This window comes from Moschus berezovskii, chromosome 6, assembly GCF_049115385.1.
Source record: "Moschus berezovskii isolate FMDL1 chromosome 6, NW_MosBer_1.0, whole genome shotgun sequence".
In the NCBI taxonomy this organism is placed as follows: Eukaryota; Metazoa; Chordata; class Mammalia; order Artiodactyla; family Moschidae; genus Moschus; species Moschus berezovskii.
The window spans coordinates 111,012,513-111,036,085 of NC_142465.1; the positions used below are offsets into that span (position 1 = coordinate 111,012,513).

The following is a 23,573-nucleotide window of genomic DNA, read 5'->3' on the forward strand; positions in this document are numbered from 1 at the left end:
AGTTTACTCAAACTCATGTCCATTGAGTCGGTGATGCCATCCAACCATCTCATCCTCTGTCGTCCCCTTCTCCTCCCGCTTCAATCTTTCCCAGCATCAGGGTCTTTTCAGATGAGTTAGTTCTTCGCATCACGTGGCCAAAGCATCGGAGTTTCAGCTTTAGCATCAGTCCTTCCAATGAACACCCAAGACTGATTTCCTTTAGGATGGACTGGTTCTATCTCCTTGCAGTCCAAGGGACTCTCAAGAGTCTTCTCCAACACCACAGTTCAAAAGCATCAATTCTTTGGCACTCAGCTTTCTTTATGTCCAACTCTCACATCCATATATGACTACTGGAAAAACCGTAGCCTTGACTAGACGGACCTTTTTGGCAAGGTAACATCTCTGCTTTTTAATATGCTGTCTAGGTTGGTCATAGCTTTTCTCCCAAGGAGCAAGTGTCTTTTAATTTCATGGCGGCAGTCACTATCTGCAATGATTGTGGAGCCCAAAAGCATAAAGTTTGTCACTGTTTCCACTGTTTCCCCATCTATTTGCCATGAAGTGACGGGACCAGATGCCATGATCTTAGTTTTCTGAATGCTGAGTTTTAAGCCAATATTTTCACTCTCTTTTCATCAAGAGGCTCTTTAGTTCTTCTTTGCTTTTTGCCATAAGTGTGGTGTCATCTGCATACCTGTGGTTACTGATGTTTCTCCCAGCAATCTTGATTCTAGCTTGTGCTTCATCCAGCCCAGCATTTCTCATGATGTACTCTGCATAAGCAGGGTGACAATATACAGCCTTGACATACTCCTTTCCCGATTTGGAACCAGTCTGTTGTTCCATGTCCAGTTCTAGCTGTTGCTTCTTGACCTGTATACAGATTTCTCAGGAGGCAGGTCAGGTGGTCTGGTATTCCCATCTCTTTAAGAATTTTCCACAGTTTGTTGTGATCCACACAGTCAAAGGCTTTGGCATAGTCAGTGAAGTTGATGTTCTTCTGGAACTCTTTTTTTTGATGATCCAATGGATGCTGGCAATTTGATCTCTGGTTCCTCTGCCTTTTCTAAATCCAGCTTGAACATCTGGAAGTACATGGTTTGCATCCTGTTGAAGCCTGGCTTGGAGAATTTTGAGCATGACTTTACTAGGGTGTGAGATGAGTGCAATCGTGCAGTAGTTTGAGCATTCTTTGGCATTGCCTTTCTTAGGGATTGGAATGAAAACTGACCTTTTCCAGTCCTGTGACCACTGCTGAGTTTTCCAAATTTGCTGGCACATTGAGTGCAGCACTTTCACAGCATCATCTTTCAGGATTTGAAATAGCTCAACTGGAATTCCATCACCTCCACTAGCTTTGTTCATAGTGATGCTTCCTAAAGCCCACTTCTTTTCGCATTCCAGGATGTCTGGCTCTAGGTGAGTGATCACACCATTGTGATTATCTGGGTTGTGAAGATCTCTTTTGTATAGTTCTTCTGTGTATTCTTGCCACCTCTTAATATCTTCTGCTTCTTTTAGGTCCATACCATTTCTGTCCTTTATTGTGCCCATCTTTGCATGAAATGTTCCCAATTTTCTTAAAGAGAGAATTGCTCAGTAAGCTGTTAATGTGAGTCTACTAGTAACAACAGTTCCCCAAAATATATGATACAACTGCTGTTAGCAATCTGTCTCATTTTATATCAACTTTATCACTTAACAAAAGTTTTCACACAGGAAGTCAACCAAGTCTATAGTCAACCAACCCACTGGTCTCAAATCTCTTATGAAACCTAGGACTTTTCCTTAATGGAGGAAAAACACATGAAACAAAACAAGATCTCTTTCAAAGTGAAAACCATTTCAGTGTCTGCTTAAAAATGGAAGAAACTGAACCTTTCTTGTGATTGAAGTTGGCAGATAATGCTTCTGTAACACGACTGACCCATGTGTCATAGGACTGTGCCCTGACCTTCACACCATAGAGCAGAGAAGGGAGGTCCTCCAAAGGGTAGCGATATCTAAAAAGAAGATCACATACAAAAAACTTTCAAAACCCAACAATAATTTGAAAATAAATTAACAATGAAACACAATCACCTTAAGGCAAGTACAATGGACAGGTACACATAAAGAGAAAAACGTAAGCAGCTCAGAGTTTTGATTCAGAGAAAGATAAGGAATGTGTGACATCAACTTGATAAAGCAACTCATTTTAATCAGTAAGTTTAGGGCCAACTTTAATGGGCTGATCCCCAAGAAAGGAGGCGGACGGTAAGAAGTAACCAGAACAAACACAAGGAAGGGCATTACAAACAAGAGTATTAATATTTTTAAAAGACGGTAATGGAAGCTTTACGAGAAACGTCTGGATACCTAAGACATTTTTTCTGCATGGGGCAGGGGCACAGATCAGTTGGATGGTAGAGACACACGAGCCGCTCAGGATTACAGGAGCACGTGAGAGCAGAGAGGAAACAGGTGGTCCTGCAGGCCGAACACTGTCGCTCATCATCAGGCACAAGCTCAAACACCTCTTCCTCCGACATGAGGACACCCTGAAATACAACTGATGTCACCTGATCAAGTCTTTCCAGTCTTTCAAGCATCAGAGAACTTAAGTTATTAATTTTTTTCCTACTCTGACGACATAAACATAGGATATTCAATGGCACATCCTCGAAGTATTTTCTAAAAACATTGCTAATTTTTTATGAACAAGACTAAACCTCAGTATCTAAGAATGCACATGTGGCTGATAAAAAATTCTTATAATGCAGGAAATGCTTACTACAGAGGTTAAAAGTCATTTATTGAGGGAAGGAAAGGAAGCAGTAATTGGGAGGTAGTTTGAAGATGGCTGATAAGGGTTTTTTGGGGCACAGTAAGCCAAGACTTTATTTGCTAGTATTATTTTTTGAACATATTTTGCCCTAAAAACCTTTTTTAATATACAATTTTGAAAGGTTATATCCTATAGTTATTACAAAATACTGGCTAGCTGATAAAGTTCTATTTCTTGCCCATATGGTGATGACAACAAAGGTTGCCACATAATAATTCATGAAGTTCTATATGTTTTATGTGGTTTTGTTTTCTATTTAACATAAGATAAATCAAAAAGTACTGTCCCCAGGGACAATATACCCTTGAACTAAAAATTTTAGTAGTCTGAAAATAACACTAATAGGTACAAACATATTCAAGGATAAAGAGATGTAAAATTACTTAAACTATGCAAATCAAAGTATAATCTATTTCAACAAGGCATCAAAAGAAAAGCTAATCTTCTGCATATAAGGTGGATAAACAACAAAGCCCTATTATATATATCACAGAAAACTATATTCAATATCCTATGATAAACCATAATGGAAAAGAACATTAAGAATGTATATGTGACTGAATTACTCTGCTGTACAGCAGAAATTAAAACACTGTAAATCAACTAGACTTTAATTTAAAAAAAATACTAAAACTGGGGCAAAAAGAAAGCTTATCAAATTTGGTATGCCATTGTAAGAAAGTAAGGGCACCTGAAGTGCATTTTACAAAGGCTTCCATTTGATAAATAAGGGGGTCCCCTTTACAGTTTCTACTTACCTGAGCACGGTATTTACAAACCAATTCCACTATGAGAGCAATCTTTCTTTTTTTCCTCCACTTTAACAAGGTAGTGATCTAACAGTTTAGTCACTAGCAGACACAACCCAATTCCTTCAATATTTTCTTCTTATCTAGATATCTCTTGGCTGAACTCTATCTTTTCATTTTCTCATAGCAGCACTTCGTATTTTCTTTACAAGTTACTTTAATGCAAAAATGGTTCCAAAATGCATTGCAGGTGTTTCTTATGTTAACAGCTGGCAAACAGGGAATGCTAATCCATCAACTAAGTCCTGGCTGCTTTAAGAGATTCTGTACCTCTTCCCAAAGCATACTCCAAGGACCACTAACCCTCTAGGTATTCCACAAAAAAACAAGGAAATTTAGGGGGAGATAAATGCTATGCATCATACCTCTTCCAACTGGAAATAAACAAACACCAGCATATTAAAGGATCAGGTAAATTTTATAGTAAAGAATTCCATAAGGGACCTCCATGGTGATCTAGTGGTTAAGAATCCGCCTACCAATACAGGGAACACGGATTCGATCCCTGGTCTGGGAACAAAGATCCCACAAGGATCTGTGTATCATGGGAAATAAAGTGGGCTATATAGAGAGGGAGGGAGCATGGTACACACCCAGTGAGGCTAGCTACGAAGGGAGGATTAGGGAAAATGGGGTAAGACAGGCTGAAGACACATATTTTCTCATTTAGTTCCCATTTCAATATGATGTTTAGTTTATTTGAAGCATTCAAAATCCCAACACTGGGTTATTCGGTGCTTCTTATATTCACTAAAAACTTAGACTAGAGGAAAAGACAGATTAACTTGGACAATCTGCAATCACCAGAAACACAACTTTTGTTTAATTACAAAGCTGAGAGGAGAATTTGATCTTTCTCACCTAAAGAAACACTATACATAGGAAAATTTTAAAAATAAATATACACCTAAGAAATTCTACCTGACAAGACTGCATTTTTAAAACTCTGGAGATGCTGACATCAAAATTCCTAAAACTTCAACTTAAACCAAAATGGCAGAAACAAAGGTATGAAATCTCCAAACTAGCAATTTCTGTGTTCAACTTCTAGAGAGAATGAAGATGAAAATGGATTCTCTCCACTACAGGTTCAACTTTTAGTGTATTCCGTGAGCAGTGTAATCAGCAAACTTACCATCTGCACCACAGACTCTCTTAACCGTGTCTCCTCCTCAGTCAGGAGCGTCAACTCCTTGCACACCATGGCAGCCAACCCCACGTCCAAGCACTCCGGATCTGCTGCCATCTTGAAGATGAGCTCCTCATGTGAGAAGACACAATGGCGCCTCAGCCGGCGGTAGTGACTCACACACTGACGTCCAATGGGCAACTGAAAACAAGACAAGATTCTCAAATTAAAGTACCTGCTTATAACACATTCCGGCACCACTGCTTACCCCAGATCCTCTTTTCTTATTATAAACAACACAGAACAAGAACGTCCAATTGAACATAAGAGGTAACTGTAAATATTAAACCTTTATCGCCCAGCAAGAATTTCACGAAGGCCTTCCCAAAGAAAATCCCCCTCATTCGCCATGCTGAGCTTCTAGCCTAAGCAACTGATTTCCACTCATTACACAGTTATGCACCTCAAGAAGCATGAGTTTCTTGACACATAAATGAGGCAGAACTCTTTTACACCAGTCACATGGGACTGCTCTTACAGGAAAAGGAAAAAAATTTTCAGGCTATAAAGATATAATTGGACGTAAGATGCTACTACAAAGGAGGGAACAATGGAAGGGAAAAGAAGGAAAAAGCACTACTTAAACAGTTCACATGGACTATTTTTTTATAAGGACCAAAGCAAAGTCCTTATTTTTTATATGGACTATTTAGATATTAGCATCTAGAAATTATTTTTAAAACTACCAGTCTGGCCTAGAAAAAATCCAAAGTGCAATCATGAGATTATGTACTTTAATTTTCCTACGTGAAATAAATTACTAAATGATCACTTTTCATAAGCCAACAGATACACTCTCTAAGATAACTTCTGAAAATCTAACACACTTTAAATAAAACCGATACTATCTACACCACACAAACTCTTCCTCTCTCTCCAATTTCTTTCCTTTAACTTGGATGGCTAAAGTTGTTTGAATCTGAAAACTGTAACATCAGAGAAAAAATTAAGTCAACCTCTAAGAACCTTTTGGAGCTCGCCTCCATTTTGAGGAAGCAGAGGGGAATCACAGGAATCAGAGCACCAGAGCACAGTACTATCTCTGAATCAAGCACTATTTCCCCACTCTTCCAAAGAAACAATCTTTCCCAAGAAAATATATGTTGAGCTTATGTATAAAAAAAAAGAAAAGTTGAGCTCATGTTCGGCATTTATCTTGTCTACCAACAATATACAATTCTTTCTTAATTCTCATATGTAAACATTTCTCAGCTTTAAAGCAAGAGTAAGAAGAAAAACAAAATCGTAGGATTTTCAGTTTTTAATTATCACAAGTAAGGAAGCCACATAAAATAGAACTGATTGTCTACTGTAGCTTATAAAAATTTGTACCATCACTTTATTCCAGATATAAAGCTGCTTTATTTTTCAATTATATCACACTCTTCTCCTAAGGAGTATCAAGGGCTTTCACATGTATTACCTCACTTGTCTGAGGTAATTTAGTGAATCTTAGCATTTTTACATAGTAGGTAAAAAAGAATTTAGGATCAGATAAATTAAAAGTGCTTGGAGAAGGAAATGGCAACCCACTCCAGTATCCTTGCCTGGAAAATCTCATGGACATAGGAGCCTGATGGGCTGCAGTCCGCGGGGTCGCAAAGAGTCGGGCACAATTGAGTGACTAACGCACACAAACTGATAGGAACTGTAAGATGCTCAGTTATTTCATGTGCCAATAAAAAAGATCACTATGAATTATGCTATAATTTGGTATTTTCTTATTTAGAATTTTATTTTTAATTAAAGAACTGTTATAGATTTATGTAAGCATAGATTTTTATTGTAAACTTGTGGACACATAAAAAGGAAAAATGAAATAAATTGGGTTATTGTAAAAAAAAAAAAAAAAAAAGTGCTGCCCAAGATTAGACAGCAGTAACAATGAGCATGTTAAAGGCAGAATCATTTCCAACTAAGCTCTGAATCACCTGCATTTCCACACTACATCTACCTGGCCAAGGAACAAGTAAATCATAAACACTTAATAAACGTAAGCTGAGTTTTCTGAAATAGAGTGCAAGTCCAAGACAAAGTCCAAGCAAGCTCTGTCTTGCTCTTGCTACTTTCTAACAAGTAAGAATTTTAGAACAACTAGGTCGAGTAGGATTGTTCATTATTCAGTTTCATTCATTAGCCAAGGAAATAATATGACTAATTAGCCCACCAGGCTCCTCTGTCCATGGGATTCTCCAGGCAAGAAAACTGGAGTGGGTAACCATTTCCTTCTCAATGGCATCTTCCCAACCCAGGGATTGAACCTGGGTCTCCACTGCAGGCAGATTCTTTACTGACTAAGCCAGCAGGGAAGCCCAATTATGAAGTTTAACAAATTAAGGTGCCTACAGAAAACATAAGATCCAATATTACAAAAAAAAAAAAAAAATCCCCAAAATGTCAGGAGAAGTGACAAAACAACAGAATAGTCTCACTGAAGGAAAAATAAAGTCAAATAGTGTATTACAAGTTTGCAGTTTTACATCCCCACCACCAAGATGTAAAAACTACTAATTATTTTTTTATATCGACTTCATTTAAAAGCAAAATAGCAATCAATGGCAGCATCATCTACACAAAAGTGTAGCCCAAAGAGATCCCAGTATCATGGCTACCCTTTAAAATAATCTTTTTAAAAAGAATACAGAAAACATAAAATGGCAGGAAGAATAAAATCAACTTAATTGTCTATCAGAAGGAAAATAATAAAGGGATATTTTAAGATAAAAATCAGAACTGGGTATTTTAAAATAAAAATCAGAGCTAGCCATTTCATATGGTACGATTAATTCCCAAAAAAGATCTGGTCACCTTTATAAAATCCAAAAAGAGCTCAGAGAAACCAGAGACTAGAGGAATTACGTTCTCTCAGAGAAGATGCAGAAAATATCAACTGCTCATTTAAAATTCAAACAGAACAAGAAAGTAACGAATGAGAAGAACTATAAAATCTTCCAAGTAAAAACTACCTGGAACTTTCTAAATTGGAGCAGACATCCCAATCCCTACTGAATACTCAGACCCTCCCTCCCAGCTAAGCAAACACAGCAATTACAACGTGTCTCCAGGGGTGTTAGTAGACGTACAACAGCCACTTGCTATAGAACAGACCCAGTCAGCAGTGCAGAAGTTCACGGCCTCGGCGAAGTTGTAGCCTTGGTTAAACCCAGAGTGATAGGCCCGAGGGAACGTCACCACAAACTCGCCAGCACACTGATTGGTCCTGTACACCTAAACCAAGTCAGAAACAGGATACGAAAGAAGAAAACAAAATGAAAACAACAGCAAAGGGAGACATTTCACCAGTCAGTTTCAGAAGTGTTTTTTAAACTTGACAACAATAAACTATTACGCTGCTGCTGCTGTGTCCGACTCTGTGTGACCCCATAGATGGAAGCCCACCAGACTCCCCCGTCCCTGGGATTCTCCAGGCAAGAACACTGGAGTGGGTTGCCATTTCCTTCTCCAATGTGTGCAAGTGAAAAGTCAAAGTGAAGTCGCTTAGTCGTGTCCGACCCTTGGCGACACCACGGACTGCAGCCTACCAGGCTCCTCCATCCATGGGATTTTCCAGGCGAAAGTACTGGAGTGGGGTGCCATTGCCTTCTCCAAACTATTACTCTACACATACCAAAAAGTAACATCAGGGTTGAAGAAGCTGTCAGTTTCACCTTCTTATAATATTATGTCACTGATAAAATAATTCATGACAAGAATTCACAGCCCAGAGAAATTTTCAAGGAGAAACTATTCCTCTCACTGAGCTACTAGTTTCCTAACTTGACATTTTTACAGTTAAGAGAATTTTTCTTTTCTTCCTTTTATTCCTATGGTGTACACAGTTGGAAAGGATGAATTTCACTGTTTTTGCATAATTTTTTTTGGAAACTAACTGATTAGCTCCTATGTCATACAGAGAGATCCTCAAATCAGTTTTCCTGAATCTCCTGGTTTTATGATAATACTGTCTTTTGAAAAGTCCAAGATTCTGTACAAATTAACTCTTTAAAGACAAGGTAACATTACTATCACCCGATCTCCCTTCTCATTAAGGTTATGATAACTATTTGACTACAGGCAGCGAACACTGAATTTATATTTTATCAAATATTAGCACAATTTAAATGTAATAGTCATTTTCAAAACTAAATTTAAAAGTAAAAAGGTGTTCATTGTATATTTTTACTTCATTATCTCATGCAAAAAAAGGCTATAAAATCTTTATATGAAAAATGGAAATATGATCTCCACAAGGATAAAGATCAGTTATTAGAACTACCACTTAAGATACTTCTACTTTGATTAAATGGGGATAATAAAGAAAATAAGATGTTTACTAAAACCAAGATATACTGAAAACAAGGTTATTCTGACAGGCTGCTGTACATAAAGGTATGATTCACATTTCATAACAACCCATTGTTAATAAAATAAATGCTGTTCCCTTCGGAGTATGAATTCTAGTTTGGCTAGAAGAGGACACGATTTTATTCCCCATTATAAAACCAAGCATATATTATGATATATGTTAACTTTAAAATACTGCAGGGAGATGCAAAAAGACTCACCGGTACCCCGTGCTCCATCAACACGTTGGGGTTCATGATGGTAACTAACTGATGCAGGAGGTCAGGCTGAGATTCAAACAGCTCAGGGGCCAGCTCCCTCATCACCTCCTCCAGCTGCTCTGCAGCATGAGACGGCACACCATACCATGTCTTTGGCTCTCCCCTAGCAAAGAAATAACCATTTATCCAGGCAGAGCGTGGTGCCCATGAGGCCAGGGTCTCGGACTCAAATCCACTAAATTATAATTAACTCTGTCTTACTCTGTGGCCATAGATTATGCACCCTGAATCCTAGCAACCATTTCAAAAATCTGTACTACTATTCACAACAGGAGGTAAGGCAAGAGTATATGGATAGGTGGGTACATTGTTTTCACTATGGAAAGGCAAGTCGAATGAACTCTTTAAGGTCGAGCAGTAAACAGCATCTTCAAACAGGAAAGATGCTATAGGAAAAGTAAGCACTGTACCAATGGATACTGACATACTGCCTGATTCACAGGTCCACTGGACATTCCAATTATCCCCACCATGATCAAAATAAAAGTCAATGTCCTGTAGAATATGTCTGTAGAACTTCATAGAGTTCAACTTTACTATCCAAGGAAATAAGCCAAGGCGAGATACTGTTGAAATCCTGAATAATACTTATGAATTTTACAAATTATTGAAATCCTGAGTTCTAGCTATGAATCTTAAGGACCAAACACTTGGCATCAGTAACACACCAGACTTCAGTGGACTAGAGTTAACTTATAATACTAAACTGAAGTTCAAGGAAATTGATTTAATTAGTCATGCAATCTATAGAATAACTTAATCGCAATACAATTCACAGTGCTGTCTCTAATAGAAACTTACAGCAATGACTGAAAATGTTCTGTATTTATGCTGGCCAATACAAGGGTCACCAATCACAAGTGACAAGCACTTACAATGTGGTTAATGCAAATGATGAAGTAAACTTTTAATTTTACTTAATCTTAACTAATTTAAACAACCACACGTGCCTAGAAGCTATCATATTGCAAGACACAGGGATAAAAGAAAGAAAACCATTAGTTTGCAAGTCTGATTTGAGCAGTATCTTTCAAATGGAAAGAAAAATACCATTTGGTTAAGATCAAAATACTGGACAAGGAACTGGGTAAGTAAATAAAAGCTGTGGGTGAAATACGAACAAAAACCAACAAAAAAACTTAATGAATAGACACGTAACATAGGCATTTAATTTCAAATACTGTAGGTTAGTCAGATCTTGACTATATAAACTTTAAATAACCTGCCTTGCATATGAAAAGTTAAATCAAAAAAATGTTCCCTGTACACTGAATACTAAGAATCATCTGGTCTAAAACCCAGGGCTCAGCTGCACACACGTTAAGAGTGGAAGTGTCAGAGATGCTGTACCCTGAGACCTCTACCCAGTACAGTATTCTACTTTGGGTAGGACACACTTTAAAGTCAGTTCTCCCCAACACATCACCTAATATTATCACACCTTTATAAAAGTCACCAAGTGTGCGTGCTGTTAACAAAGACTGTGCATACCAGTGCAGGTAGTTGATGGAATAGCTCCAGTGATCTTCAATGTGCCAGCAAAAGGAGGAGAAGCACATCCCCACATAGAGCCACGGCACCTTCATGCCAGAGATGTCCACGTTGATATGTGCGAGAACAGACTGCTCTAGCACAGGCATGTTATTCAAGTTCCAACCAGAAAGCGCATATTCCTACAGAAGGAGAACAGTGTAGATGACAGCGGAAATGACAAGAGCCCAACAGGTATCTCAAGAGAGTCTTTAAAAACAAAAGTAAAAATTGTGTTAAGTCACAATCATCTAGTCCACAGAATCTGTGCTCCTTGATTTCTATGTGTAACTCATATTCCTAAATATTTAATCCTATCTCTTAAGTGCTATTTACATCTTCCTTTAATTATTTCAGCTATTTCTGGCTTACTCTACGCATATAAGGCTTATTATTACTCCCCACCCACCCCCACAGCTTACCAATAAAATACTGTGAGATTCATTTTTAATAGGTTGATATTGTATTTCTACTTTATCCCTGGTAGCATAACTTACCAAAATGTTTACAAATATATTTATGGTGCCAAGATACTGTGAGGACAAAACGGAATAGGATACAGAATCCTCAATCTGTGGCAACAGTGAAGACCAAGATGGTGTAGAAAGTCAGCACCCCCAACCCCAACTATGTGCTCAGTAAAGTCCGATTCTTTGTGACCCCGTGGATTGTAGCCCACCAGGCTCCTCTGTCCATGGGATTTTACAGGCAAGAATCCTGGGCAATCATACTACAAACACATCTATTAACAACAACAAAAAATTTTTTTGTTTTACAAATGAGTCCAAGAGAAAAAAGAAATTGCAATTTCCAAAAAACAAAGAAAGCACAGCCAGAATGAAAAAGGAAAGGTGCTGAGTTTTCAGAGGTTTCTAAATAGATATAAGCTCTGGACATGAGTTTCAAACACCCAGTTCTGAAGCCATATGTGGCAGAGACTTAAAATGCTATCATCCTTGTGGCAAGCAGTTCTCAAACAGGCCTAAGGAACCCAGGAGACTCACAAAATTGAACTACTTTCATAACAATTCTAAGATGCTATCTGCCTTTTTCACTGTCATTCTTGTAGGAGTATAGTGTGAGTTTTCCAGAGGATATGTGATGTGAAACTGAACAAGTCTGAATGCAGAAACAAGAGAATTCGACTGCCTTCTTTTAGAAGGCTGGTAATGGTTGAACCTGGATGCCAGGGAAGAAGGGAAAGAAATTCAGTATTATGTTAACTTTTAATCATGTGGAAGTTTCTACAATACGGATATTAAAACCCTCAAAGTAAAGAGGTTAAATAACCAGTGACAAAGCTGAAGAGAGAATCTATCAACATTTTCCTAATGTAATTATCTTAACCTGTGCTCTACTATGACAGGAGGGAAAAAAATCAACAATAAGGCTAAAATAAGAAGACAGGCAAAAGACACAGCTTTTCATCATAAAACAAAACAAAATGAAAACCCCATTCAGCACATATTAAGTAGTCAGAAATTTCTGAGTGGACAGTTGGCATGATAAAGAATGAGACGGTACCATGAATAAACTTGGGTCGGTGATACTGTAAGGTGTTACAACGGACTGGTCGGGGCAAGACAGGACTCAAACAAGGGAAGCCAGGGTTGTAATGATGTGAGCACGCCCATTCCCGTTCCTGTTTTAGAACATGATTCTGTAAGCATGATGCTGACTTGCTCACAGAGACACACTACATAGGGAAGGATACAACAAGAAAAGATGAAACAGGGTCCTCTATCTAACTAGAGACCTGGGTAGGAAGGAGACTTCTAATCATGAAGAACTTTTGGAAATGGTGACGTGGGGAGGTTGGGCAGTTCCCTCCACAGAATACAAGATAGAACTGAACAAGATTATCAGAACAACCATTTGAAGAAACTAGAACACAAGCAAAGGCAAAAAACTGAGAAGTATTTAGTCTTAAGAAACTAAAAGGCAGCTAACTAAAGACACTCTCACATAAGCAAAGACAAGAATCCATTGCTAGCAGACCTGCACTACAAATAGAAACAGTCCAGGAGGCTCATATAAAAAGTATCCTGGACCCCCAGGAATGAGAGAAAGAGTACCAGAAAGGTATATATGTGTAATGATGTAAAAGACTATAAAATTCTTTTTTCTAAATTGTTTTAAAGACCATAAGATGGTTTAAAGCAATACTATACTGCTGTGTTGGTGTATTATACAATATGCACATACAACACACAGCAATACAGAAGAGAAAAGCAAATGAAAAGACAGTTTCCAAGTTTCTAATTTACCAGAAGTCAATACTGAAATGAAGTAGAATGTGATCAGTTAAAAACGGACACTGTTGATAAAGCTATTTAAAAAAAAAAGCTGTATACTGTAATTCTTAGAGAACCACTAAATAACTCAAAATATATATCTCCCCCAGAAAAATTTCAGGCCAATTAAAATGGTATGATGAATACCTCTTGAACACCGAAAGAAGGCGATAAAAGAGAAAGAGAGGAGCAAAAACACAGGAGACAGAGAAAGCAGCAAGACGGCAGATATAAATCAACCACATTAAATTTAAATGGACTGAACACTCCAACTAAAGTCAACCTTCACACGAGATTTTTAAAAAGCAAGATTCAAGCATATGCTGCCTATAAGAGACACAGGCCAGATTCCAAAATACAAATAGCTATGGTAACAAGAGACCTAGAGGGACCATATTTTTAACTATGTATCCTTCTCCACTATGTACCTTTTTTTTTTCTTATCATGTGTAAGAAAACAGGAAACAGAATTCTCAACTACTGCCAAATAAAAAAGAAAAGAAAGTGACAAAGACCAAAGTAAGAGAAAAAGAAATGATCATCTTACTTCAGCTTTACACATAAAGATCACCCCCTATCTGACAGTACTTCATTATGTTACAATTTAAATGCATATTTGAAAAGCTACCTGCCCAGATATTGAAGGAAACATAATTGTGGACCTACCGGTGAAATGTAGTATTTTTTTTCTAAAGTCATTTTCTACATTTCCAAACAGAGAGAGCTACACAAAATCTTTTAACTGGAGTTAAATTTGAAACTAATTAAACTGCTTTTAAAAGGAAAAGTTAAATGGTTTTAAAAGTTACTTTGAATTTATTGTTCTCAAAACAGAAGATTATTTGTAATGTCCAAATTCCACATATTCAGTGTTTTAAACGAATGTGGTCCCTAAGATTAAAGAAAGGCCATTTTTTACTAGCAAAGGCTGAGCTGGCCGCAGGTAAGAAGTATGCATACTACTACATGCTCTGCACCTCTTCTTCTGGCAGCATCTTTCTCCGGCCATCCTTTACAGGAAATCCGCTCCCAAAGTCTTTTGAGGAGATGTCAGCTCCATACTCTACAATAACGTCTTCTTCAATGCTGCTCACCAGCCGCCAGAATTCCTTTTCTACCAATTCTGTGGGGACCATCTACACATGGAAAACAGAGATGACAGATTACAAACTCACTACAATCATAACCCACTATAACATAACACACAGGTCAGCTGAACAAAACCCATGAAAAAAACAGAAACCCTCTCAATTCTCAGAGTTGAAAAGACTGCAGTCTTAGCTTTTCTGATTGAGGATGGGGAAAAGCTAAAGACAACTTAGATGAAAAACACAATGAAAACAAACAAAAAACACACAAGAAAACACAATGAACTTGAACTGCTTTCTTCTGCAAGTTGCTTTCCAACTAAGAAGGATAAAAATGACCCAGGACACAATGAAGAAAAGGGAAATATAAAAATCAAGCCTGAATTTTAATAGCTTTAGAAAATTATTTTGATGGGGATTTTTTAAAGCCCAAGAAACCCCAGGAAAAGAAGCAAACCTCATAGTACAAATAACTAAATAAAAGCAGCAACTGCCACATCTTCCATGCTTGTGTGAAAAGGACTGTGCTCAGAGGGTCCACAAACAAGGGAAAGACAGAAGTCAATTTCTCAACAGGAGAGTACACACTGCCACAAGAGAAAGCTGAAGAAATAGAAGCAGCCCCAGGCCCCTGATCCTCAAATCTGGTGTTCTATCATCTTTCTCATGCCGATTCTGTTTTCCACAAAATAATGGAAGCTTTTAAAAAGCAAAGCAAAAGCTTTGGACTCAGATAAACCTTTCATACTTCCCCAAAGTGACCTAAATACTCACATGGACTGGCATATTGAAATAGTCAGACTTAAAATTATCTGCCATCTCTCCAAAGCTCTGAAGTGTATACTCTCGTACGGCTTGTTCAAATCCAAAAGCTTCTCTAGGTTTATTACATTCCTGGGGAAAAAAAAAATATCTAAGATTAACTTACTGAAACTGAAGAAAGTATAGGCTCTCAGGTATGACCTTCTTTGATCATTTTCTAAGGTGAAGCAAATCCATTCAACTCTAGACCACAAAACACGTATTAATTACTTTCAGTGTGGAACCAGGAAATAATGTTCTGAAACCTCAATTGCATTTTCATGCCTTCCAGAGAAAGGTGGTCATGAGACAGCTTCAGGCTTGGAGCTGGCATTAAGCCCTGGCATCAAGACACACACCTGGAGGGCTACCAACCTGGGATCAAGCCCAGAGATGTCTATCATCCTTGGTGGAAAAAACAAACGTTCAGGGAGGGAGGAAAAGTAATGGAGAAAGGGACAGTCACCAGGTTGCTAAGGACACCCAGAGAGAATTTTTTCTCTACTACCAATCATCACGACCAATTTCTTAACACAAGGACTTAGAATGGAACTGCTTCTGAGTCGCCTAATGTTGAAAATAATAAAAATTAAAAGGTCATAAACATATGCTTTGCATGTATCTAAATACACCCAGCCAACTCTTTCCCTTCAACATTCTATCACATTTTGTTGAAATAAACACACCAGGCATTTCATGACAGTGACATTACTATAATCTGTCAATAACAAATTTAGTACAACCAAGCCAAAATTTAAACAAGTTAATAGATACCACCAGTTTATGTGGTAGCATGAAAACTGGATGCATAGATCCTAAGTTCTAGAGCTTTATATCTGATTTTTACTTTTTTTAATTAAAAAAGAAAAAAACAAACAACCTACGATTTTCACCACTTTTATTGTTTCCCTGGAATATGAATAGTCTAGCAAGTCTCATTCATCTGCAGCAATAAATAGAGTTATCAAACCACAGTCAGAAAAAGACACTTTAAAAAACAGAACTGCTACATTTCCAGTCACTACCACTCTTTTAAAAAGCCTAGCAATTTTAAGCTCTGAAAAACAAAGACATAGGAGAAGCAGCTTCATGGGAAGTGCTGCATGTACACCCGTATGCATGTTTTTCTTCCTGTTAAAAGGTAAGGTTGGTGTGTACCTCGGCCACACACTTAGGACACCTCCAGTCGCCCTTGGGCACGTCAGGCAGTGGGGGAATTAAACAAAACGTATGGTAGCTGTCATCACACCCGTCACACAGCAGCAGCTTATCTTCATTGTTTCCCCGACCACAAAACATACAAACATAGAGATCAACCTGTTAACAACAAAATAAAGTAACGTGAAAGTTTATTAATAAGTTTATTAAAAGGAAGTATTAAATCTTTACCAGGAATGCCTTAATTGAAACAAAATACTGTACACTATAAATCCTGAATACTTATTTTAAATAACAGTATATAAACATCGTTGCATAAAACTTCCTGAATTTCCTCAGAGCTTCTACAAGCAAGTTAATAAAAGCGTATCAAGGTATCGGAGTAAATGACCATTACAAATCTAGGGTACTTGAATGTCAATTTCTATAAATAAAATATACCATGTCACTCTTCCTACACACAAATGCTCTTCACTGGTAGAGGGCTGAGGACCGAGCACTGTCTAATACAGCTAAGGGTTGACAGAGTCATCCTCTCACTCACTCATTCACTAGGTATATGACTCAGGAACCATCTGTGTGTATGCCACAAAACAAGGTTAATGTGATATACCAAAGCTGAAGCTTCAGATGCACTAAGTCGTCTGACTAAATGAACTAACTAAACGACATACCAGACACAGCAAGGTAAAAAAGCAAAATAAAAATAAATCCTTTCCCTCCTAACACATCTCAGAACACTTACAAAGTTAACAGAGAGAGTTCCTTTCCGTTGTCTCATTTGCATGTTAAATGCGTCTGACCTGTTGGTAACTTTTCGTCTTCGGGAGACCTCATCTTGAAATAAAAATAATTATATAATAATAGTAAAAACTAACGTTGAGAGCTTACCATGGACCAGACACTATTTTAAATTACTTAAATTTTAAGTTAAAATCTCACAACACTATGAGGCAGATAAACTATTATCCCCCAGGGAAGACAAAGAATCTGAAGAACAGAGAAGTTAGGTAACCTGCCCAAACTCACACAGTGAATCAACAGCAGATTTGGGATTCTAGTCCAGGCAATTGAGCTTCAGAGAGTTTAAGTACTAATTCTGTATTGCCCACACGTAGAACTTATCAGGAACTAATTTGAGACTAGCATTAAGATCACTGCCAGCCAAGACAATTACAAACATAAAAAAGATAAGGTGCTTAATTTTTAAAAGAGTAATAGTAAACATTGTAATATATCAAGTAAGTCTGATCACGCTGAATATTTGGTGATAGAACAATATTATCTGATCAACCAGAGGTCAAGCCAGAATTGGAATCATGACTTAAGTCGTATCATAAAATGCACAAAAATCGGTATGACTTGTGATTACGGTATTTCATTAAATTCTTATACAATAAAAACACATCCAGCACAATCTTCGTCAAATTGAATCTTAAAACTGACATGTACTTATCTCTGCATTAGCAATTTTACTCACATGCTAATTCTAACATGCTAAGCTGGGAGCACCAGCCATTCTTCAAATAGATTACTTAAATAAAGTGTTGTAATACATCAAGGCAATTATAGAAAAACATTAGAATCTAAATTATTAGCTCTTCCTAGTCTATTCTGATTCTAAAGGTCAGAGAGACTCCCCTATTTCTTTTTAAATTTAAAAACAGCAAGCTTTAGATCACCAGATAAGAATCATTAATTTCGCCATTCTCTTATAAATTAGCCTTTAGAAACAATAATTTCTGTGTCAAGTGGAAGGAGGAAATGGAGGAGGAAATTTTCTCCCAAAATAGTATAAAAATTTAACATACTATGGCTTCCAACACTTTAAGATTATCTGCCATTAAAAAGGTGATTTGTCTGGGAATCATGCTGCAAGTCTACAATACAATCCTTAGAAAACCCCACAGCAGACTACAATTTAAGCACAACCTGCATCTGTTATAACCACACCACTACACCTTAATACTTTCCGTGACCAAATAACAGATTTACCTTCCTTTTCTTTTACTCCCATTGCCAAGCCCACAACCTTAGGCCCAGCCCCAAAAATCCGAAGTTTCTTCAGTTCCGTATTTCTATTCACTTCTCCAGATTCTGACTAAAAAAAATAAACAAAAGTCACATTAGTCTAATTTTGTGATGCATTAATTTACTTTTAATTCTCTCTAAATCAGCTTGCTACCTTATCCCTGGATCCAGGAACTAAGATTCCCCCCAAAACAAAACACAACTTGAAGGACCACAAAGAAATGGGAATACAAAATGGGAGAGGAGCAGACAAAAATAAATTATGGGCATTTTTCTTCTGATGCTTTCATTAGGCTTTAAAATTATTCTAGGTCACAAGAACAGTACAGAAATTACATTGGAATGATTCAGACACTAAGAAAATTATATTCTGGTGTTTAAAGGAAGGATGTGTGAAAAATAAAATCTCTCCTTCCTACTCTTCTCACTTACAGTAACCATGAAAGTAAAATGTACTAGAAATCATTAGCATGTCTATGAAATTGTCCCAGTATCCAGAGTCACTCTGATTTGCCATCTCTGTCAAAGTTGTTTAATATTAACAAAGAACTCTCTAAATCAAATCAGACCGACTTTTACAATTTCCTCCTTATTCTTCTCTAAAGTAAATGAAAAATATGTCTTTCAAGCTTTAAAGAACAGTACGTGAATGACCTTCCCAAACCAGGCATGTGTTCTGCACAATGGTCAAAATGGCCCACAGAAATCGATACCTGAGACTTGACGCGTCTTGTTCTCTTTGGCAGAATGTTCATTCTTGTTCCCGGTTCTGGTGAAGTTTGGACGTCAGTGCTAAGAACCTCAGGCTCCACTTTTTCCTTAAGGTCTAAATTAGGCATCTGTACACCCTAAAGAATTGAGAGCACAGAGAGAGGGCAGATTCACTGATAAGAAATCAGATTTGAGAATCAGGAGAAAAATAATAAATTTCTAATATATTCCTAAAACTATTTACACATGAAACCAGATGACAATTCTCCCGCCAAATTGATCAATAGATTTAAGACAATCCCTATCAAAATCCTAGCAGGCTTTTGCCATAGAAATGGAGTAGATTCTAAAATTTATGTGGAAGTGCAAATATTTTGGAAATTTTGAAAAAAGAACCAAGCTGGAGGGAGGACTTATACTACTATCAGATACCTAAAGATATGGTACTCAAGATAGCATAGTATTGTTAGGATGAAACATACAGATCAAAGAACAAAATGGACTAAAAATAAACCTATATATTTATAGTCAACTGATTTTCAACAAAGGTGCCAAGGTTAATCACCTGGGCAAGGTAAATGGGAAAAAGGCCGTCTTAAACAAATGCTGCTGGAACTATTGGATATTCCTATACCTCGATGCCCCCCAAACAAACTTGTAGCTTTACCTAAGACTATACACAAAAAATAATCCAAACGGGTCACAGACCTAAACATAAAAACTAAAACTATAAAACTTCTAGATGAAAACAAACTTTTGGCCTTAGGTTAAGAGATTTCTTAGATATGATAACAGCACAATCCATAAAAGAGGCAGAAAACTGAATCACAGACTAGAAGAAAATACTTATATGAAATCATACACCTGATAAAGGACTTATATCCAGAATATTTAGCAAAATTTTAAAACAAGTATAAGATGGCAAACAATCCAGTAAAAAAAAGATTTGAGCAGACACTTCATCAAGATATACAAATGGCTAATACGCACATGAAAAGATGCACAACACCATTAGTCATTAGGGAAATAAAATTAAAACCACAATGAGATACCACTACACACCCACTAGAATGGCTGTAAGCAAAAAAACTGACAATACCAAGTGTTGGCAAAGATGTGGAGAAACTGGAAGCCTCTACATTACTGGTGGGAATGCAAGATGGTTCAGCCACTTTGGAAAACAGTTTGGCAGTTTCTTAAAAAGTTAAACACAAACTTACCGTATAACCCAGCAATTCCACTCCTAGGTATCTACCCAAGAGAAATGAAAACATATGTCCACACAAAGACTAGTACATGAATATTCACAGCATTATTCATAATAGCCATAAACTGGAAACATCGAAATGTCCATCAACTGATAAATGAATAAACAAATGTGGTATAACCATAACCATACAACAGAATATTATTAGGCCATAAAAATGAATGAAGTACTGATACTAAAATACAGATAAACCTTAAGAATCATTAGGCTCAGTGACAGAAACCATACACAAAATCACATTGTATGATTCCATCTATGTGAAATTTCTAGAAAAGGTAAAACTACAGAATCAGAAAGCAAATTAGGAGTTGTCCAGGTTTGAGGGTAGAAGAACCAACTATAAACAAACACAAAGACATCTTTTGGGCTAATGGAAGTGTCCTAAAACCGGATAGTGATGACAGCTGCATAAATTTATAATTTATCACAGCTTACTGACTGTGTACCTACAACGGATGAATTCTGTAGTATGTAAATTCTACCTCAATCAAGCCGTTAAAAAAAAGACATGAATCCAAGTGAAGGAATTTTTCTTAAAAGTTTAAGTCTTGCATTAAGTGTAAACATCCTATGTAAGTAAGAAGACATTCTTCATTCCCATTAGCCTTTATCTTGTAAACCATCAAAAACAGTTGTGATTTTTTTAAACTTGCTCCCCCAAATTTTGGTACCTGGAGAAACCACAGCCAACTGCTAGCTAACCTGTTAGAATAAACAGTTTAAAGTGTGTTTCTATATCTGGCAGACACTGGATTTATTCACGCCTAAGAAAAGCGATGCATCTCACCATAAGGCTGACCCCTGACTGGAAAAGCTCATAGGGGTAGAGAATTCTTTCATAATGTGACTTCAAAAGGGACCCAGTTCCTTTTCCTGGCAGATATCCCAAGCGGCTACCCACTTTAGACCATTTCTTCTCTTTGGTGACCATTTCAAAACCACCTTTGCTGGCAACAATCTGAAAAGAAAGTAAAAAATATTTAGGAAAAGAGGAAGATTCATGTATTTTGACTCGACATCTTGTCTGCCAAATGGAAAAATTATTCTGGGCCTCAATTTTAGATTTGCTTTCAAGAAATATGTGACAAAATGGAAACTCATTGATATTTAAAATATGAAACAGAGACAATCATTTTGGGAAGTTTTAAACACTATTATTCGCTACTGTGCCTACCTTCAATGAACCAAGCATTCAAAAACATTCAACGAATTTATGCATTTTACATAATGCACCATTGGAATTCTAAACACATGTATGTACTCTACATCCACAGGAATTCAAAGTACAAATAAAAGAACAGAACAAGTACAGTCATAAGAATGTTACATAATACAAAATGAACATAAATACTGATACTAGAAAATAAAGCAACTTAAGAGAATTTTTAAAAAACTGTCAAGTGAACAGTGGATTCAGAGGATATTTTCATAAAAAAGGCCATCATTTTTAAAAAAGAGAGAAGTTTTACAAGAAAGAGTATAAAGAAATGATAAAGTAAGTTCAACTGCAGTAGCTATACCACAGCATAGGTATTAAGGGAGGAAGTGATGGGAGAAATTGGTCAATTTTTGCTGAATGCTCATATCAAACCAGGGCTTTCCTGGCAGCTCAGCAGGTAAAGAATCGGCCTGCAATGCGAGAGACCTGGCTTCAATCCCTGGGTTGGGAAGACCCCCTAGAGAAGGGAACGGCTACCCATCCCAATATTCTGGCCTGGAGAATTCCATGGACTGTATCCATAGGGTCGCAAAAGTCAAACACAACTGAGCAACTTTCACATCAAACCAGGAGCAGTACAGAATAGACCCGTACCAAGGCCTCTATCTTCCAGAAGCTGACACTGTACATCTCTCACACTTCTAAAATGTAGGCAGTTTTCAGTTTCATTGATGAAAGAATAAAGAAGGCTGTGATGAAGTTATCTGAATTGAAAAAATTTTCCTCTTTGAGTATACACTATCGTATTCTACTACACCAAACAGCTAAAAGAGAAAAACAATTACCACAGCATCCAGCAATTACACGTGTCTAGCGGTATACCCCTGGAGAAGGCAATGGCAAGCCACTCCAGTACTCTTGCCTAGAAAATCCCATGGATGGAGGAGCCTGGTAGGCTGCAGTCTGTGGGGTCGCTAAGGGTCAGACGCGACTGACTGACCTCACTTTCACTTTTCACTTTCACACATTGGAGAAGGAAATGGCAACCCACTCCAGTGTTCTTGCCTGGAGAATCCCAGGGATGGGGGAGCCTGGTGGGCTTCCGTCTATGGGGTCACACAGAGTCGGACACGACTGAAGTGACTTAGCAGCAGCAGCAGCAGCGGTATACCCCTGGAGAAGGCAATGGCAAGCCACTCCAGTACTCTTGCCTAGAAAATCGCATGGACAGAGGAGCCTGGTGGGCTGCAGTCCATGGGGTCGCTACTAGTCGGACACGACTGAGCGACTTCACTTTCACTTTTCACTTTCACACATTGGAGAAGGAAATGGCAACCCACTCCAGTGTTCTTGCCTGGAGAATCCCAGGGAAGGCAGAGCCTGGTCGGCTGCCGTCTATGGGGTCGCACAGAGTCGGACACGACTGAAGCGACTTAGCAGCAGCAGCAGCAGTGGTATACCCCAGAGAAGGCAATGACAACCCACTCCAGTACTCTTGCCTGGAAAATCCCATGCGCGGAGGAGCCAGGTAGGCTGCAGTCCACGGGGTCACTAAGAGTCGGACAAGACTGAGCAACTTCACTTTCACTTTTCACTTTCATGCATTGGAGAAGAAATGGCAACCCACTCCAGTGTTCTTGCCTGGAGAATCCCAGGGACGGGGGATCCTGGTGGGCTGCCATCTACGGGGTCGCAGAGTCGGACACGACTGAAGCGACTTAGCAGCAGCGGTATACCCAAAAGAACTGAAAGCAAGGGTTCAAACAGTACTCACATATCAGTGTTCACAGGAGCATCACTCACACACAGACAGTAGGCAGAAACAACCCATATACCCATCAAGAGTTGAGCAGACAAAATGTGGTAAAGACATGCATGGAATATTATTCAGCCTTAAAAATTAATGAAACTCTGATACAGGGGACAACATGGATGAACTTTGAAAACATTATACAAACACAAGAAGATGAATATTGTGTGATCCCATTTAAATGAGATAACCATACACATGCAAATTTGTAGAAAGAAAGAGGTTTCACCAGGTGCAAAAGGGTGGGGAAAGTTCTGGAAATGGATAGTAGCAATGGGCTCTACAACAC

General features: G+C 37.9%; 1 protein-coding gene across 3 annotated transcripts in view; it reads right to left on the bottom strand.

The window, feature by feature from the left end:
* KDM5A (lysine demethylase 5A) overlaps positions 1 to 23,573 on the bottom strand; it is a 66,251-nt gene that overhangs the window by 34,242 nt on the left and 8,436 nt on the right. For all 3 annotated transcript variants that reach the window (XM_088837420.1, XM_088837419.1, XM_088837421.1), the window contains exons 4-16: positions 21,103 to 21,273; positions 19,051 to 19,185; positions 18,302 to 18,407; positions 17,052 to 17,143; positions 16,307 to 16,465; positions 15,122 to 15,241; positions 14,237 to 14,395; positions 10,927 to 11,108; positions 9,376 to 9,538; positions 7,919 to 8,038; positions 4,757 to 4,951; positions 2,344 to 2,525; positions 1,864 to 1,988 (exon numbers count right to left, since the gene is read on the bottom strand). In XM_088837420.1, coding sequence (XP_088693546.1) covers positions 1,864 to 1,988; positions 2,344 to 2,525; positions 4,757 to 4,951; positions 7,919 to 8,038; positions 9,376 to 9,538; positions 10,927 to 11,108; positions 14,237 to 14,395; positions 15,122 to 15,241; positions 16,307 to 16,465; positions 17,052 to 17,143; positions 18,302 to 18,407; positions 19,051 to 19,185; positions 21,103 to 21,273 — 1,909 coding nt within the window. The remainder of the gene's footprint in view (positions 1 to 1,863; positions 1,989 to 2,343; positions 2,526 to 4,756; positions 4,952 to 7,918; positions 8,039 to 9,375; positions 9,539 to 10,926; positions 11,109 to 14,236; positions 14,396 to 15,121; positions 15,242 to 16,306; positions 16,466 to 17,051; positions 17,144 to 18,301; positions 18,408 to 19,050; positions 19,186 to 21,102; positions 21,274 to 23,573) is intronic.